Source organism: Macrobrachium rosenbergii, chromosome 4, assembly GCF_040412425.1.
Source record: "Macrobrachium rosenbergii isolate ZJJX-2024 chromosome 4, ASM4041242v1, whole genome shotgun sequence".
Classification (NCBI taxonomy): domain Eukaryota; kingdom Metazoa; phylum Arthropoda; class Malacostraca; order Decapoda; family Palaemonidae; genus Macrobrachium; species Macrobrachium rosenbergii.
This window is the reverse complement of record NC_089744.1, coordinates 2,809,264-2,827,223: the sequence shown is the minus strand read 5'-3', so window position 1 is coordinate 2,827,223 and position 17,960 is coordinate 2,809,264. Positions and strand designations below refer to the sequence as shown.

Below are 17,960 nucleotides of genomic sequence, written 5' to 3'. Positions count from 1 at the left end.
TTTATATGAAAATATGTCAAAATTGATAAAAGCTACAACCATGAGTTATTTTGAGTTGTTTCTACATGAAATTGCACACATTTTCATATAAAAAACTTTATGTAACGGCTAATAGAAAATGGTGCAAAAATTACAACAAAGTGACTAAAGAATTTCTGAGATTTTCAGCAGTGTTAGCTGATGCTTTCTTTTGGGAGAAGAAGGAAATTGGCGCATGCGCAGCTGGGTCACGCTTGTAAACAAAACAACAGCATGATCTGTGAACTCCCAGCATCCCTCAAGGTGCGTGATTTAAAATTTTTCACAAACGAGGCCTATAAATATTTTTCCGCGAATTTTTAAAAAAACTTTTTGTAGTCAACATATTTTACGTCCACTCGGCACCCGACAGACAACTTTTGTCGACGTAAAATACATCCAGTCAGCGTTAAAGGTATCAATCCTTTTCTGTTTTCTTTCTCAAATACTTTTGTCACGTTCACATCTTCATCTTTCCTCACCCATATTGCTATTTTAACATTTTTTTGCTCTGACATGCAGTGGCTATGATTCCACTCTCCCAATACTGTATTTTTCTTTGTTCTTGCAATCTGGTTCATGGCTCCCCTCCTCTTCTCCTTACATGCCTCTATCACCTTCCAAGCCAGTCTTCTCCTCTCCTGTAATTTGAAGGGTCTCTTCTATCTAACCATCTTTGTGCATCTTGTTACATTTTTCTAAGTACAAAGCTACCTACTACTTAAAGTAATGTAGTAGCCTTTCTGGAAGATAAAGTCAGAGGTGTTGAACAGTTAGGTGAGAACAGTAAAAAGCACAAAATATTACAGAAGGAAAGGTGCAGGCATGCCACGAAGTACCTTTACAACTATCTACATTTTGCCAACGCATACTGTAAGTGGACTCATCCATAGAAAAGGTTTCTTTATAAAACTCAGGCTGTTAATAATAAAAATACAAATACTAATCAATAACTGATAAAAAAAATCTGGAGCACACAAGTAATGACAATTTAATTTATTACTTTCTTAGCATCTATGCACGAAAATCTTACCCAAAGATAAAAATATTACCCCAAATGAATGCCATGATATTGCTTAAACCAAAATATGGAAAAAAGTAATATGATCACAGAAAGACACACACACATACTGATGGCAATATCTAAGTACATTGAACTAATAAAAATATGAATGTAAGATGAAACAAAAAAAAAAATATAAAATCCACAAGTACACAATTACAGGAATGCATCTCACAGATGCTCCACCTGAGGAAGTTGGGTAAAAGAGTGGGAATTAGTGCCCTCTTGCAGGGGTTTTCCCACCTCCAAGAGGAGCAAGATTTTCATTTCCGTTACTTCTTAGCTAGTTGTCCCTTATGCTGCAATAATAATAGGCTCTAGAATGGTAACAGTCGGTAATTTATGTAAATCCATAACCCTTTATATGACGAAACCTAAAAGTTTACTATCCCAACTTGCAAAGTATAACCGAGTGTTCAAAATCAGGTTATAAGTACTGTAGTCAAAGTAGCACAAAGCCTCACATTTCACACCCTTGTTGGTAATCAAAAGACTGTATTCATCTAAAATATAAAGTACATCAGATACAGAGAGCTAACATTGACATACTTAAGTCAAAAGTTATTCCCACTAACATCCAGGAATATTTGACAACTCGGCACTCTTGTGCGTGAAACTGAAGAAAAAGTTTAAGTTACCACACATTTGGGGTAGATGAAGGATATGATTAATAGTTCAAAAGAATACATGCCATCAACACTGTACACACTAAAATTTCTGACAAATGGCATGCAAATCACCTGACAACCATGCACGAGAATGGATGAGATGTGCGTAACCGAATGGTAAGCCTGATTGAGATAAGCTGCTGCCAGACGCATAGCACTCCAAAGGTGACGCTCAGAGACTTGTTCAAGCAGTACTTCCAGTCTCTCGGTTACTAAAACCTCAGCATAATTAATCTGTATCCTCACTCAAATGACCCTCGAAAATTTACAGCGTATATAACGTAGTTTCATTTATAATCATTTAATCACAAATTTTATGAGTTATGCACTCATAAGTAGGAAAGAAAGAAATATTTCACTGCTAAAAGTACATTAGCTATTTCATACTTTACAGTAAATAAAGAGAAGAATATCTAAATTAAATCATCTATTTAGTTAAAAAGAGTTAAGGAACAATTTTAAACCATAATGTTAGAATACTCACCAGATGCTCCATCTATTTGGTAATTTGGTCCTTCCCGACGTAAAAGGATTCCTAGAAGCTCGATCTGGCCATGCAATGTTGATACTGACCGTAGAACATTTATCACTTCTGGTGTTGGCTGTGCTTCCATATCCTAAACAAATAACATTATTGAGATTAAAAAGTGCACTGATGAATGCAAGTATCAATACATAAAATTATCTTTGTGTGGTAAATTTTGGTATCAGTGTATACAAATACGTCTAAAAAAATAATAAAACAATTTCAAAAGATTTTGTAGAAACAATACAAGGAGATTTAAAAATATACTGTAGAAACAATAGTTAGTTAGTTATAAATGATTTGTTTAACCAGACCTCTGAACCCTTTAAGTGTTCTTCTCAGGCTGGGAAAAAAAGGGGGGGGGAAGAAGAAACAATAAAAGTAGATTTAAAAATATAATGTAGAAACAGTAAAAGTATATTTAAATCAATGTACTATTCAGTTTAATACTTATATGTACTGCATTAGTTACTCAAAAGACAATATACTGTAATCTCCCAATTAACATTTCACATATTTCGTATCTATGAAAATTTTGCACTGCACAAATTTTCATCATACAGAAAATAATTACCCAATAATCCTTCTCATGGAATTACTAAGCATTTGGTATCAGGAGTTCTAAAAACAAAATACAAACTCAAATAGCAATGCACAGCACCAAATGTTTAAGCATGGTACAGTATACATAATTATCTGGAGAATGTGGATAATGGTGGTATAGTTGCTGTTATATCTTTAAAAAACACACTTTGAGCAATATGATATAAATCGATGCAAAATCACCAGTCTGCAATTATTATTTCAAGGTAAATAAAACTGTTTTATCTAGTTCATTCAATAATGCATATGATGGAGATGAATAATATGCATTATATATCATATGAACTGCATAAAAAATAAAAAAAAGTTCATTTAAGACAAATAAGATGAAAGAGTCAACTGAGAGGGGCAACTAAAGAATTCTTCTGTTTGTGGAGATACTTAACCCCTTAGCCTACACACATTTTAGCCAGTGAAAGCACTAAAATTACAGGGTTGTATTTTGGAGATATATTACCTTGAAGCTCTTTGAGTCCTCAGAATAAGTGATGGCAGTTGGAACATCTGTAAGTGACTGATACCCAATACTGGCATGTTTCAGCTGTTCAAAAGGCTTGATATCCAAGTCTATGTCCATGGCACTCATGAAATCAAGATGTTCTGAAAAAAATTTTAAATGTTCAGGGCATTTTCAGTTAATGTTATTGAATATCTTAAGCAGATCAATTACCATAATTATATTATTATGAAAAAACTAAGATAAGCATTATCAGCAGCAGTAATCACAACAACAGTCACTAGTCAAAATTTCAATGCAACTTTCCCTGTTTATTTTGAAAAAATCATCTTTCAACAAAAGTGATCTTGAAGATACACTGTGGCTGCATGCAATTAAACTAATGATTCCTAATACATTTTATTCTATATGTTTTTTTTTGCCAACCCTATCATGAACCTATTGGCTGATGGAAATTGACAAGAGTAAGAATACATATACAGGCAGTCCCTGGTTACCAGCGGGGTTCCGTTTCTGAGGGTGTGATGATAACCGAAAATTGCCGCTAACTGAAAATCGGCGATTTTCGCGCTTTTTCGGCGATTTTTGGGGGTTATTGGCGCCGAAAAGTGCTGATTTCTGGTTATCAGCGCCTCTGTTAGGTATGTATCGGCGCTGATAAGTGGAAATCGGCGATTTTTGGCGCCGAAAATTGCCGATTTTCATCGCTAGACAAGCCCCATAAAACCAAATCGCTGTTAACCGAGCCCACCGTTAACCGGGGACTGCCTGTATTTTTTCAAAATTAGAGCACATGACATTATTGTGCTAGATATAATGTTAAGAGAGCCAAAAAACAAGGTTTCATTCAATTCTATACAATAAGTTCATCATTGTCAAAATATTACATAACCAAGTCAGCTAAATTTGTGAAATTTACAATTTATACTAATTACCCTGACTTTAAAAAGCAATAAAAGAAAGTGGTTCTGGTAACATTTTTCAATGTCAAATAAGGCAAATAACAAAAAAGCAGTCAATGAATTCAAATACAGCATTTAATATATTGTGAGAAGGATGTGTAAGCAAAAGCATAGGTCAGGTTGCAACTGATTCATTCATCTAAAATTCACACAAGTCAAAAACCTTTGCGGGCCATACCACAGTCTCAACCTTTGACAGGTAAGGAAAAAAGGGATTAATTACAGGCTTCTGTGTTTCTTCACAGAGGCAAACATACAATTATAAAAGTGTAAAACATATGGTTGTGAAATATATGTACATAGCTAAATGAATGGTGTTTTGATACAAAGTCTGGTACAACATCAAGAAGGTGACTTAAGGCGCTTTCTCCGAGATGCAATGCGATTCATCGGCGGGTAGGCCGCATGTTTGAACACATGTGCCTACAGTACTCCCCACAACCACAAGTAAAAAGCCTACGTCTGTTGGCTGGTGTCCGGTATATAGGCTGGTTTCAACCATTTGATCAAAACCCTCGTTGTTCTTCCATCAACCAACATCTGGCACGTTTTTGGTCATCGCTGAAGGATTCTGTGTAGGCCGGAGTACGGTGGGGAGTGGGGGAGGTTTGTGTGCGTCAACCCTGATGAATGTGCACTTTACATTCATTAAGTCTGCGGGGACGAACACTTTTCTGTCTGCTTGGTACATCGTTTTCGCCAATGACAATTTCTCTATAGCTTTTCTTGTTTCAGATGTTGTTGGGCTTTTGTTGGCTGGGAACGCGTCTGCTGGTAACGTCAACGCTTGGCCATAAAGGATTTCGGCTGGGGATGTGTGCGTTATTTTGGTCAGTAAGGGCTTTAACGCAGCTTTCCGCCATCTGCTGTCGGATGGGAATATCTATTGTGAATAGATATTTGTACCCCTCTGATAGGGGTAGGGGGCCAACTATGTCGACATGAACGTGGGCAAGGCGGCGGGAAGTCGTCTTGTATTCTTCTATCCTGCTCTCCATGTGCCTAGTGATTTTTGACATTTGGCACAAGATGCATGCATTGTCTTGCCCACGTCTTGACATCCTTTCCCATGGCCCACCAGACAAACCACTCTGCTATAATTCTGGCAGTGGATTGGCCTGATGGGTGGGATAGGTTGTGGGTGAGGCTGAAAACTTTCTTCCCTAAATCCTCCGGCAAGTAAGGGCAGGGGCATCCCGTACTCGTCTCGCAGGTGATGGTCGCTGTTCCTTCGTTGATCGACAGGTCACTCCATTTGAAGATGGGATTTATCCGCTGCAGTCGTTGCAGTCCCTTGTCCTCCTCCTGCGCTTCTGCTATCTCGGGATATGGGATCCAAAGCTGGACTGTGTTGGTGCAGTTTCTAGAGAGGGTGTCCCCCATAGTGTTTGAAGAGCCCTTCAGGTACTTGATCATGCAGGAGTACTCCGCTATTGTTGACAGGTGTCGTCGTTGATGCACTGCCCACAAATCTGCTGCTTTCGTGAAGGCGTGGACAAGGGGTTGGTGGTCTGTCTGCATAACAAATTCTCATCCCTCGAGCATGTGGCGGAAGTGTCGGACTGCTTTGTAGACTGCCAGGAGTTCTCTGTCGAACGTCAAATATTTCTCCACTGCTGTCATTAGCTTTTTGCTGTAGAAAGCTAACACGTGGTGACCATCATCAGTGTCCTGCTTGAGTATGGTGCCCATCGCCGTGTTGCTTGCATCAGCTGTAAATGTGAGGGATCTGTTGGGTAAAGGAAAAATGAGTGTTTTTGCATTTGTTATTGCTTCTTTTGCTAACTTAAATTCAATGTCTTGTTCACTTGCCCAAGTTACCCGTTTTTTCTTTCCTTTCAAACACTGATATATGGGGCTCATGATCTTAGCTATGTTAGGAATGAATCGGTGGTAGTAGTTCATGAGTCCTCAGAACTCTTGTACTGCTTTCATTGTTGTCGGTTAGGGGAATTCTCTTGTTGCTTTTATTTTTTCAGGTGGCGGTTTTATGTCGTCTTGGTTTACTTTGTGTCCTAAAAAACTGACTGTTCTCTTTCCCCATTCGAACTTGCCTTCTCTCACTACTAACCAGTTTTCTTTTAGTCTTTTTAACACTTCACTCATGTGTTTGATATACTGCTTTAGGTTCGGGCTGAATATTAGTATATCATTCATGTATACAGTACTACACAGAACGGGAGGTCCCCGAATATCTCGTCCATCAGTCTTTGGAATGTTGCCCCTGAGTTGCAGAGGCCAAACAGCGGTAACTGAATGCGTAGGTGCCGGAGGAAGGGATGATTGCCGCCTTTACGACATCCTCTTTCGCTCCCGGTACTTGAAAATACCGTTTCAGCAGGTCGATCTTGGTGAATATTCTTGCTCCACTCATTTTGTTCGTCATGTCCGCTATATTTGGTAGCGGTTATCTGTCCGGCTTCGTCTTGACATTCAACCATCGGCAATCTCCACAAGGGCGCCATGTTCTGTCTGCTTTTGGCAACATATGCAGTGGTGATGGCCATGGACTAAATCCTTTCTGGCATGTTCCGGCTTCTTTCATTTCCTAGAAAACTTTCTTTGCGTAGGAGTTTTCTGGTGCCAGCCATCTGAATTTTGAGTGTATTGGGGGACCTTGTTTGGATGTGATACTTTATTCTGTGCTTTGTTGGTTTGGTGAGGTTGTGCCTGAGGTCATCCTTGAATATGTCCTCATATTCCTGCAACAAATCTCTCATTTCTGGTGGTGGGGCCTCTAGTGTGATGGGGCAAACTTTCTGCTTCTTCCCATTTGTTGTTGAAGTCTTTGTACATCTGCTGGGTTGTTAAGAAGATGAATTCTTTGCGGATCTCGTGAATAGTTCTTTTCTTGCTACGTCGACTAGGAGGTTATGCACTGTCAGGCAGTCTGCTCCTAACAACGCCATCGTTACGTCTGCCATCATGATGGACCAAATTCAATGACACTTTTACAGAGTGTAGTATAACTATATATCTTGATTTTGTCATGGACAAATTCATTGTTGAGTGAAAGTTTTTATTCTGCATAATAAGTCTGAAAAGTGACGTCATGATTTTTTTTTTAACTAAAAAATGGACTTAGAGGTCGAATGTCTAAATTCCCCACCTAGAGATTTTCATTACTAGCTGTAGAATAGGTGGTAAAAATTTGAAGCAAATCCCTTCAAGCATAAGGTAGCAACAAGCACTTACTTTATAATGGGGCTTTACGGTGACACCGCTCCCCTTAAGCAGCAGGAGGTTTCATGCGCCAAAACCATTTCACTCATTCATAAATCAACTTTCACCACTCCAGTGCCCACTAGGCACTAAAATAAAAAGAAAATAATGCAATTTGTTTGTTGCCTCAGCACATACACTATGAAGTAATGCAAAGGGAGTACAGTACAATAAATCTGTACAATTCTGCAAACATTCGTGGTACCTGGAACAGTATAAATCATAGCTTTATAATTATTAGACTCAATAAAATTTGCTCACCAATACACGATGAAGAAATCAGATTTTGCAATCGACCAGTTCGTATTTTTAGGCCATCACAATGTCCATTCTTCAACATGGCAAGCAGGTCAAGTAACTCTCGGAAATGAACATCCCTGAAAAGATTAATGTCACACACATATAACTGAAACATTGGAAATATTCACCACAACACTAATTTTGTACATTTCAAAATCTTTCCCATCATACCGAAATTCAATTTTGTAACAGAGGTACTGTACTATCAAATCTCTCTCACCTCATGTGTTCTTCTCTTATAGGAATACAAACAGTAGGTCGTCCAGACAGTCTCCAGTATTTACCAACAAAATGCAATTCAGTCTTGATGTCATCAATAAGCAGTGCCATATCATGAGAGAGGTAGAAGTCACTGACTTCAAAAACAAGTGGATAGCACAGCACTGTTTGACCACAAATTCGATAAATCTGGAAGATGTCAGATTACTTACTAAATATACTGATTTTTCATTTTATGGTATGTAACAATAATCTCTTAGAGTTAAAATCTTAATGCTGATATAGATTAAAAATGACCCAGTACTCTACATTTAATAGCCCCAAGTTCCCACTTAGCATTCTTTCAACTGTCATGACTGAGCTGTTTAGACTGTTTATAATAAAATTAAAATGAGATCAATACTTCCTAAGGATACAATCAACACTCAAATGATGCATCTGAATAAAATAAGTTTTCATAATAAAATTTATTATTTGGATACTTACCTACTGTTAAAGTTAGCTTATACCTCCACGTCAATAGGTGAGTTGATATTCAAACAAAAGATCAAATGGCTGCCCGGACGACTGTCTAGTTCACCTGTTCTCCACCAGGTGTGTTTCGAATGTTTTAGCTTTTGTCAGAATTCTCCTCGACAGCCCACTAAGTTGTGGGGAGGTTGGGTGGAGTCTACTTTAACAGTAGGTAAGTATCCAAATAAATTATTTATATTATATTTGGGATGAATCTTACCTACTGTTAAATTAGCTGCTTCTCACATTGAGAAGAGGACGGTGGGTAGTGCAGCTAGACAAAAATCTGCTCAGCCAATCGATCTAAAGGTTTCTTGCATGAAACTCAAAACATTCTTACATGATCTGGAATCCTCTCTGGATCTTACTACCACTGAAGTTGGATTCCATTCAGGGAGCAAGGCTCGCATACATGTGCAGCAAACAGCAGCCTTGCAGAGAAAACGCTTCACTTCAGCCAAAATGAAACAGAAGCGGCGTGAGGGGACCCCTGTGCCTGGGTCCAAAACCCTGTAAAACGACAGTCACTAAAAAAAACACTTTTATGATATAGAGGTATTCTCCTATACAAAATACGTACCTTCATGCTCTCCAAAATATTAAAACCTGGGATTTAAAACACAGAGCCTAAAGGATTGCTCTTTCTTTGGTTCAGGAAAAGACTATCCGCTACTAGTAGAGGACTAAGGGCTTTACTGTTTTCAAACATGATTCTGCATACTTAAGGTAGTGAGCAGGCAAAACCAAAATGCAATTCTACTGCGCAGCATTAATCCCATCCTCAAGCGACAAATTGTCATAACACTGAATGAAGTTGCAGCCGCTCTCACATTATGAATGTTTACCTTCGATAAAGGCAAAAGGTATGGGGCTAGTTCTCATGCCCTAGCCTAATCAAATACATCATAGAGAACCTCATGTTCTTTGACAAAGACATTCTAGGTTTCTAAAAACACAAAACAAAAGGTTAACTTTGCTTCTTCCAGGCTTAACATTTGATAAAGACATGCTAGGTTTTCTAAACCCACAAAAAAAGTTAACTTTGCCTCCTCCAGGCTTAACCATTGACAAAGACAGCTAGATTTTCTAAAACCACAAAACAAAAGGTTAATTTTGCCTCTTCCAGGCTTAACCTTGACAAAGACATCTAGGTTTTCTAAAAACCACAAAACAAAAGGTTAACTTTGCCTTCTCCAGGCTCAACCTTTGACAAAAATGTTCTGGGTTTCTGAAACCACAAAACAAAAGGATAACTGCCTCTTCCAGGCTTAATTGCAACAACAGGACAGAGTAATGTTTCCTCTTCTTCCCAACCAAAGAGGTTAAATTGTAATTCTATCAGTTCTCTGAAAAACTTTGTCTTAACATCATTCTCAGCTCTAAGGTAAAACTGACAAATTTTTTAAGTAATTTGTAATTTTTCTAACATACAAACCTGTGGTCTTTACAAATGTCATCAACTTTTCAGCGAGGTGGAAGTCCAGCCATTAAACTTTTTGGAAGGCTGGTTGTGGTAACAGTTACCAATGGTAGGGGTGGAAGTACTGCCCACCCAATCGGTATACATTCAGTTCTACACAGTTTACCTTTTGGTCCAGGTGAGAGAATGAGGGGTGGTCAGAGGTGGACCCTTAATGTAAAGACCTCAGGTTTGTATGTTAGTAAAAATACAAATTACTTTAAAAATCTGTTATTTGTTCCTACACAAATACAACCCCTCGGTCTTTACATACGGGAGACTTACTTTTGGAGGCGGATTCAGAGTAAATCTCTGAACTGACTGGTAGTTTCGGCTCACCTGGGTACTCTCTTCCTGGTCATGAAAAAGCAGAGGAAGGAGATCCATACCTCTGATCTACTGAACAAGAGAGATGTTCAACTGTCAGACTTCTGGGCATTTCGAATTGAAGGAATGTAATATCCTTGATTCGAAAAAGTTTGGATGAACCCTCAGTGTCGGAGACTATAAGGCTAAGAAGAACCAACTGGTTTGCTCATAGTCAGTCCCTCTCTGCCCTTGATAGAGAGAAGGAAGGATTTGCATCTACTAATCCAAACAGTTAGATTATAGACAGGATACTCAGTCATCTAGATCACCTGCATGCACGCCAGTCCAGCACGTGACGGTGCGTTCAATGTTCCTCTGCCCACTGGAAGAGGAAGGAAGACAGGAGAAAGGAGGCGGCCAGTCCCACGCACACACACACCTTCTCCTAGCAGCCACACACCTTAGGCGAGATGCAACCTGTCCCTCAAGAGCTGGGTGAACTAAATGACTTATTGAGCAACCACCACAGGATCCAAGGAAAAGGAGTCCAAGGACCTATATGCAACGTCCCAAGGTAAAAGGAGATGAACGTGATCTGCACGATTACATTCCATCCTAGTACTCAATCAACAGGTTCTTCCTGAGTGAGATGGACAGACCTATGTCCCTGACCTTGAAAGATCTGGTCCGAAACGTACTGATGTCAACCAAGAAGTTGCGGATATGCTCATTTGATCGTCTCACTATTCAGATAAATGACAATTTGGACACCACTTCTTGGCCAACTTGAAGATAAACGAGTTGTTAGCATTGGGTTGAAAGTCTAGTCTTTATGGAGGCAACATGGACGTCATACTATCAATTGGCACCACAGGACCAAGGAAGTGGAATGATCCATCTCACTGAATACTTTCAAAACATGTAGAATGACAAAAGATATAAGCTTCCAGATGTAAATGGGTACCAAAGATGTCTTACTTTATTCAAAGGTGCGGGAAAACAGAACAGAACAGCGCCAACTTCTGTAAACTGAGAAAGATGGGCTATGATTAAGCTTCTTCAGGGGTTGAACAAATCCGGAAGTCAAGGTGCCAAGATCAACTGTCCTTATCTCCTGACTTCTCCGAATGAATGTTATAATGACATCCACCTTGCTTGGGATGCATGGTTGGCCACTGCAATGAATGCTCTTCTGTCTGCTTGTGTACTTGCACTGCAATAGAGCAGATGAAAGGACACTGGGATCTTTTGTTGACTGTGGTACTACTATGGTGTTGTTGCTATCACACCAGGCAGTGTCTATCTTGGATCTTGAGACTCTTGAAAGTCCAAAAAGAAATGTGCTTAAGTCCCAAAACAGGAAGTGTAGGAGACTGCCACCCTGGTCAGCGTTCCTAAGAATGAAAATTTCTGGAGGAGGATAGTGTAACCATGACACTACCTTGGTATTGTTGCTACCAAAGGAGTGCAAAAGAAATGGAGCTCCTAGACAACACTTCTCGATTGAGTAGGAACCAAACACAAGTTGTTGGGACTTAGTTTGGAGGTATTGCTGATCTCCTGTCGAATCAAGCAAAACGACAGGAAGATGCAAGCACAAGACTTGAATCTTGGATGCAAAACCGAACTTGTCTGTCATACATCCATCACCCTGGAGTGTGTCTGGTTGACTGCTATGCTGAGTGTGCTACTGCAAACCCATGCACCCGCACCGCCAATGGAATGTGTCTGGATGAACTATGTGCTGAGTGTACTACTGCAAACCCATGCTCCCACACCGGCAATTGAGGAGATGATAGGACAATAGCAACACCCCTTCTTGTTGACTAAGGAATTACCATGGTACCGTTCCTTAACAACCCTGCAGAATGCCTATCCTTGGATCCTGAGATGTGGAGATCTAAGAAGATCCAGGTTACTGAGGTGTGGATTAGGTCAAGCTAGGCTAGGCTACGTTAGGCTAGGTTTAATTTATGCTAGGCTAGGTTGGGTTAAGTACCCAAACTAACCTAACAGAGCCCAGACCATTGAAGAAAGATTAACTACCTCCTGGCTGATGCTATTAAACAAGTCCCAGGATACTGAAGGGCAGGATTGTTAAGGTAAGCTAAAACTACTTAGGCTAGGCTAAGTACCTAACCAAACCTAGTCCCCTATAGAGCAAGAGACTACCTAATGGTTGATGCCATTAGACAAGTAGCTCCAGGATATTGAAATGCAGGTCTGGTATGGTTAGACTAGAACTAGTTAGGCTAGGCTAAGTAAGGTTAAATACCCAACTTACCTAACCCACCAAAACTCTTCAAGTGTATGTGAATGTTCTTGGGTTGATGCTTTGAGGCACAAAGTATCTCTGGAGGAAGTGTGTACAACACCCCAAGGGGAAGGCAGTCATCTTATCATTAAGCTAGGTCCTCTCACCTCTCCAAGAGAGGATGGGAAGGAATGGGGAGTAGTTGTCTCACCATTAGGCTAAGTCCTCTCACCCCTCTGAGAGAGGATGGGAAGGAATGAGAGACCTTGTCGACGACCAGTGCCCCCACTTTCCATCTTCAAGAATTAGTTTTCATCCTTGCTAAGAAGAGTACAGAAGAGAACACTGAGGTTGTTGCACCTAGGAGTAGGCCTGATCAGTAGACCTACAGAGTTAGAAAATAATTTATATCGCACCAGGAAAAAACATAGCCCAATCAGAAATGAATGACTACTGTTTTGGAAGCGCAGGATGGTATGGTTGACTACTGTTTCAGAAGCGCAGGACAGTATGGTTGACTACTTTTTCAGAAGCGGACAGTATGGTTGACTACTGTTTCAGAAGCACAGGACGGTATGGTTCTAGAGAACTTTCTGTAAACGAGACCAACCTGTACAGTAGTCGAAAAAGAATCAGGAATCCGAATAAATCTGTCCCGATGAACTGTACCTACCTTGGTTCAGGGAGCTGAAGGTTAACATTTGTGCAAGAACAATCAAGAGTCAATATTCGAAAGTGAACAATGAAACAGATTTCTTCCTACCTGAAAAATTTTGAAGTCTCTGGCTGCACATAATAGAAAGACCTTCGTTTCCCACAATGACAGCCATATGGGTCTGATAGAACGAATTCATTCGATCATGAAAAAGACCCCATCAATTTACGCAATAAAGGAAGTAAAAGTTGGCAAAATTATCCCATTTGCTTGTATAGTAACGTCCGTTGACTGTTACCAGATGATCAAACTAAAAACACGCACTGTACGTGATTGAAAGGCACTGCACAGAAGTGCTGTTGATGCACTTGTACGTGGGTTGTCACCGCCTCTCTATCGTTCTGTTTCGCATTCCCCTAGGAGAAACTGTGACCACCGCTCGAATTCGGGCAGCCCCAAATGAGACTTGTACAGCCGTGGTTGTGATTCACACAGCCACGGATGTGACTCTTAAGGATGTGGACGATATTTGCACGGCCATGGACATGGTTCAGCACCATTCTAGATGTCCACAAAAGATATCTATCAGTGCTCTTTGCTTGACAGAATTGAACGAGGCAGTGATCAGAATGGCATCGGTTCTTCAATGTGGCATGGCCATAGACCATCCCGTTCTCTTCCCAAACCTTCACGAGTGAGGTCAATGTTCCGTTCCTGGACACGCCATCCTGAGACAAATTCCACAACACCCCGTGCAACGACCATGATGTCATATACAGCTGTATGTCGGTGCTGTCATGTCTACAGCCATGCGAACCTGATTTCTCCTAGGAGAGCGAGAAAGCAAGAGATGACGAGATGCTGAGAAGCAAGCCCGAATGGCTGACTGGAATGAAGTAACTGCACGTACGCACGTCTTCATGGACTCGAGCGTTTGACAGGACACGGTCGTGGGAGCTGGAACGACAATCCAGAGGGCCTCTTGGGAGAGGAATGATGGAGACTAATGCCACGGACTTGCGAGCAATGAGGTGACAACGTCCTAGCTGGAGACACGTCCGCGGCCATGCAGAATCTCTCACATCTGCCATAGGACTGCGGGACCCAGAAGGAAATGGCTGAACTTCCGAAGCCTTCAGTACCCTGGATTTCTTAACAGGAGCATTGTCATCAAAGCCCAAGCAAGAGACTCCACAGAAAGAGCAGGAGCAGAAAATGTTATCTCACAGCCATCAGTCGCCACAGTACAGGTTCTTGGGTCGGGAGCAGGGAGAGCCGTTGTATCGTGAACTGTCATGGCAGCTGAGATGGGAGCGCAAGATGACACTGCCTTAACAGGGGTTGACCTGAGATGACACGTCGGAAGGTCCAATGAGAGGCGAGACGCCTCTGGAACCTTCCGCTTCATGCTCTCTGTCATCTTGTTTTTCCCTTGTGTGATCCTCACCCATTAAATGTTGGAGGATTAAGGACTTCATCACTGATTTTTTGTCTTCCAAATGGAAAAGGAAGATGATGGAAGAGAAGACGGAGACCTGCGATGCTGCTTCTTCACAACACGGGTGAAAATCTCGAAAAACGATGTCGACTCTGCCAACCACTGCTTTCATAAGGGCATCAGAAGATGGAACGCCAGAAATAGACACCATTGCGGAAGGGGCTCCAAGCTCTGCGATAGATATGCTGCCAACAAAGAGGGAGAAAAGGCCACCACCAAGGAAGGCGTTCCAAAACTCTGAGACGATTCCGACAAATCAGGGGTAGACACAAGACCACCGAGGGGGTTCCAAAGCTGTGAGAGGGATATGCTGCCAACAGATCTGAAACTGTAGGACTACGAAGAGGAGAACATTGCAGCCGCCTACTCAAAACGTTGGGGTACACCCAACACTGAAGTGGCAACTCTTGTACAGATAATGAGAGCAGCAGGGTTGGTAACTGTTGAGGTGGATGACACAGTAAAGCAAGACGACAGGAAATGGAATAATAAGCCATCGAAGCTTGGTACTCCTGGAAGGCCTAGAGAAACTCAGATACCAGCCAACTTCTGAGCCCACAATCCTGAAATAGAATAAGATGACATTGCCTCTATCCTCACGGGGGGGAGTGTCCCAACCAAGATGGCGGGGGTACCCAGAGAAAATATCTCCTGATCCCTCGCCCAAAACTTCCAAAGTCGAAGGTTTGGAAGAGTGGGAAGGGGAAAATCTTCCAAGGTAGAAGAAGCAAATGGAGGATGAATGCAAGAAGGAACCACAAGGAGACTGAGAAACAGCCATTGAAGGAGAGAAAACCCCTTCCAAGATGGCATCCTCCCCTTCCTCTTCCCCTGATGCTTACCCCCATCAAAAAACCTCCACTGCTCAGGAGACCAAGAACGACATTCAGAGAGGGGAAGAGAGCGAGCCTTTGACTCACACAACCCCACCCCCCCAAGTTCTAATGACAGTACTTGCAATAAATTACCTGTAACTGCCGACAGTGCTAAATAAAAGGTTCCATAGTAAATAATTCGATGGAACTCATTCCAGAGGCTCAAAAGAATCTGCAGATAAAATTTAGGCCTGTGTCTAAATTCCAGAGAGAGACTGATGCTGATATAAAGGGGCTCCAATCTCAACACCTTAAGGTGCTGATCATCAGCCAGATCTAATAGCACATGACGCAATACCAAGGAAAGTATGGAAGAATAACCCTGAAAGTGGACAGCAAAAAAGTCTTACTATATCTAAGAAGGCAGTGAAACTTTGATGTCTACAAGGTTCCAGGTGCTGAAATTTCCTCTAGAATGGCACCCTGAGCAATACATAAACCGCCGCCTCTGACACAAGGCCACAGTTGTTTTCCACTTGATTAAGGATAGATCCCATGATATCTTTGAAAATCCCCTTATTGGGAGACAGTGAAGCATCTCCAAGCGGTTAAGTATGAGATGCAGAAGTTAATGGAAGTGCATGGAATTCTGTAGTCTGAGTCGATTTCTTCTTAATGGAAGAATAAGAGAGCCATCTACTGAGAGAGCTAGAAAGTTCTAAAATCATTTGCTCTGAGGCTACTGGGGCTCTAGGCTTCCCTAAACAATTCTTGAACTTGAAATTTGCTCAATATTTCCTTAGAGGAGATGGAGGGGGAAGGCTTATGAGTCTGAGTCAGGCCAAACTTAAGGAAACACATCCACTGCTCAAGCCTGAGGGTTCTTTAAGGAGTAGTAATCGACTGGTTGTTCCAATTCATCTGCATGCTAATAAGTCTACACTTGAGGACTCCTCTAATCCCACAGCAACTGTCGAACTTGCGGATGTAATGGCCCTCTGTAGGTAGTTTTGTCTTTCTGAATCCCCAGTCGCAAAAACACTGTCCTTCCATAGAATGAATTATCAAACCAATATCATCTTGTTCATTTCACTCAAAGAAGCAAACTTTCCACTATGACATTTTTCTGACTAGGGATAAACCTGCTAGGCATCTTCAATGGTCTTTCCACTGCCCCGACATCTAGCAAATTTTACCAGGTGTATTGTTGACCATTCTCTTGTATGAAAGTGTAATGACAGTAATTAACATTCTTTGTTTCATGTTGCATGACAGCAGGAAAAAACAAAGCTTGGATGTTGGTTTAAGAATAATAAAAGGGTCAACTCTTGGTCACAGAGTCCCTCCTACAGAACCTGGCAACAATGATGGTCTGGATTACTTACAAATTTCATAAATATTAACTTAAGTCATAATCTCTTATGCTGAGACTGTACTGCAATTGAGCCTGATAATTCTGATAAAATCCCCAATGAGGCCACATTTCCTAACAAAGAAAGCCCCTGCCACTTAGGAAGCTTCCTTCAAGGCTACAAATCTTCAAGGAGCAAGTGCCTAATCGTTTTCTGACAGACAAGCCTGCAAATTTCAAGTATCATCCCCACATCACTAGATAAGAATGAGGAGGATTTAGGAAAGTTGAATGAAAATCATAATGCACTGAGACTGAGCCAGGTGAAGCAACAGGTCCTTGGCCTTTGGAATACTGTCGACAGAGTTGGCCAACTTGAACCAATGGTTCAGTAGAAAAGGTTTCTTGCTCTTAAAAATCGACACCATCCACCTATGGGCAACAAATTCCCTGTGAATGCTTATAGAGGCACTGTACATGAACCCAAACAAAATGCCTTGAGCAGCAATCCTCCTCTGTAAATACACATCGAAAGAACTTCCATAACTGAGGACGTACTGGTATGAGAAAAATGTCTTCTGCATGTCCACCAAAACATCTGATCGATATTTTGGAAAGTCACTAAAACCAAGCTGGAAAAACCAAAAAGTATGGGGACAGACACTCCAAGTTATTCAGTCTCAATGTGTCTAACAATGACTGCCAATCTCCGGTTGCTTATTGGAGCTAGGTAGAGTAAAATCCCAATGAATTACTGCATGGTCTATTTCACTCTCTCTATTTACAACCTCCTAATAAAGAATGAGACTTCTGCTGGAGAAGACAAAGGAACAGCAATACAAGCAGTCCTCGCTTATCGGCGGCATTGGTTAACAGCGTTTTGGTGTTATGAAACTTAGCTAACAATGTTGTTAACCAAATTTTTGGCGACGATAAGCGATTTTCGGTGTCAGGAAGTGGTTTATCAACGTTGGTGAGCGGTTTATTGGCATCGGTAAGCAGTTTATTAGCGCCAATAAGTGGTTAACAGTGCCAATAACTTGCTTATTGGCACTTATGATGTAAACA

General features: G+C 41.1%; 1 protein-coding gene across 6 annotated transcripts in view; it reads right to left on the bottom strand.

Moving 5' to 3' along the window:
• LOC136829761 (probable phosphorylase b kinase regulatory subunit beta) overlaps nt 1-17,960 on the bottom strand; it is a 119,925-nt gene that overhangs the window by 31,708 nt on the left and 70,257 nt on the right. For 4 of the 6 annotated variants that reach the window (XR_010850484.1, XR_010850485.1, XM_067088627.1 and 1 more), the window contains 4 exons: nt 8,040-8,227; nt 7,781-7,896; nt 3,336-3,478; nt 2,234-2,366 (listed from right to left, as the gene is read on the bottom strand). Coding sequence is in view for 4 of the 6 variants with exons in the window: in XM_067088627.1 (XP_066944728.1) it covers nt 2,234-2,366; nt 3,336-3,478; nt 7,781-7,896; nt 8,040-8,227 (580 nt within the window). In the remaining 2 variants the exon portion in view is untranslated. Of the gene's footprint in view, nt 1-1,821; nt 1,962-2,233; nt 2,367-3,335; nt 3,479-7,780; nt 7,897-8,039; nt 8,228-17,960 lie in introns of all 6 variants that reach the window. The other 2 variants (XM_067088637.1, XM_067088655.1) reach the window with 1 other exon arrangement.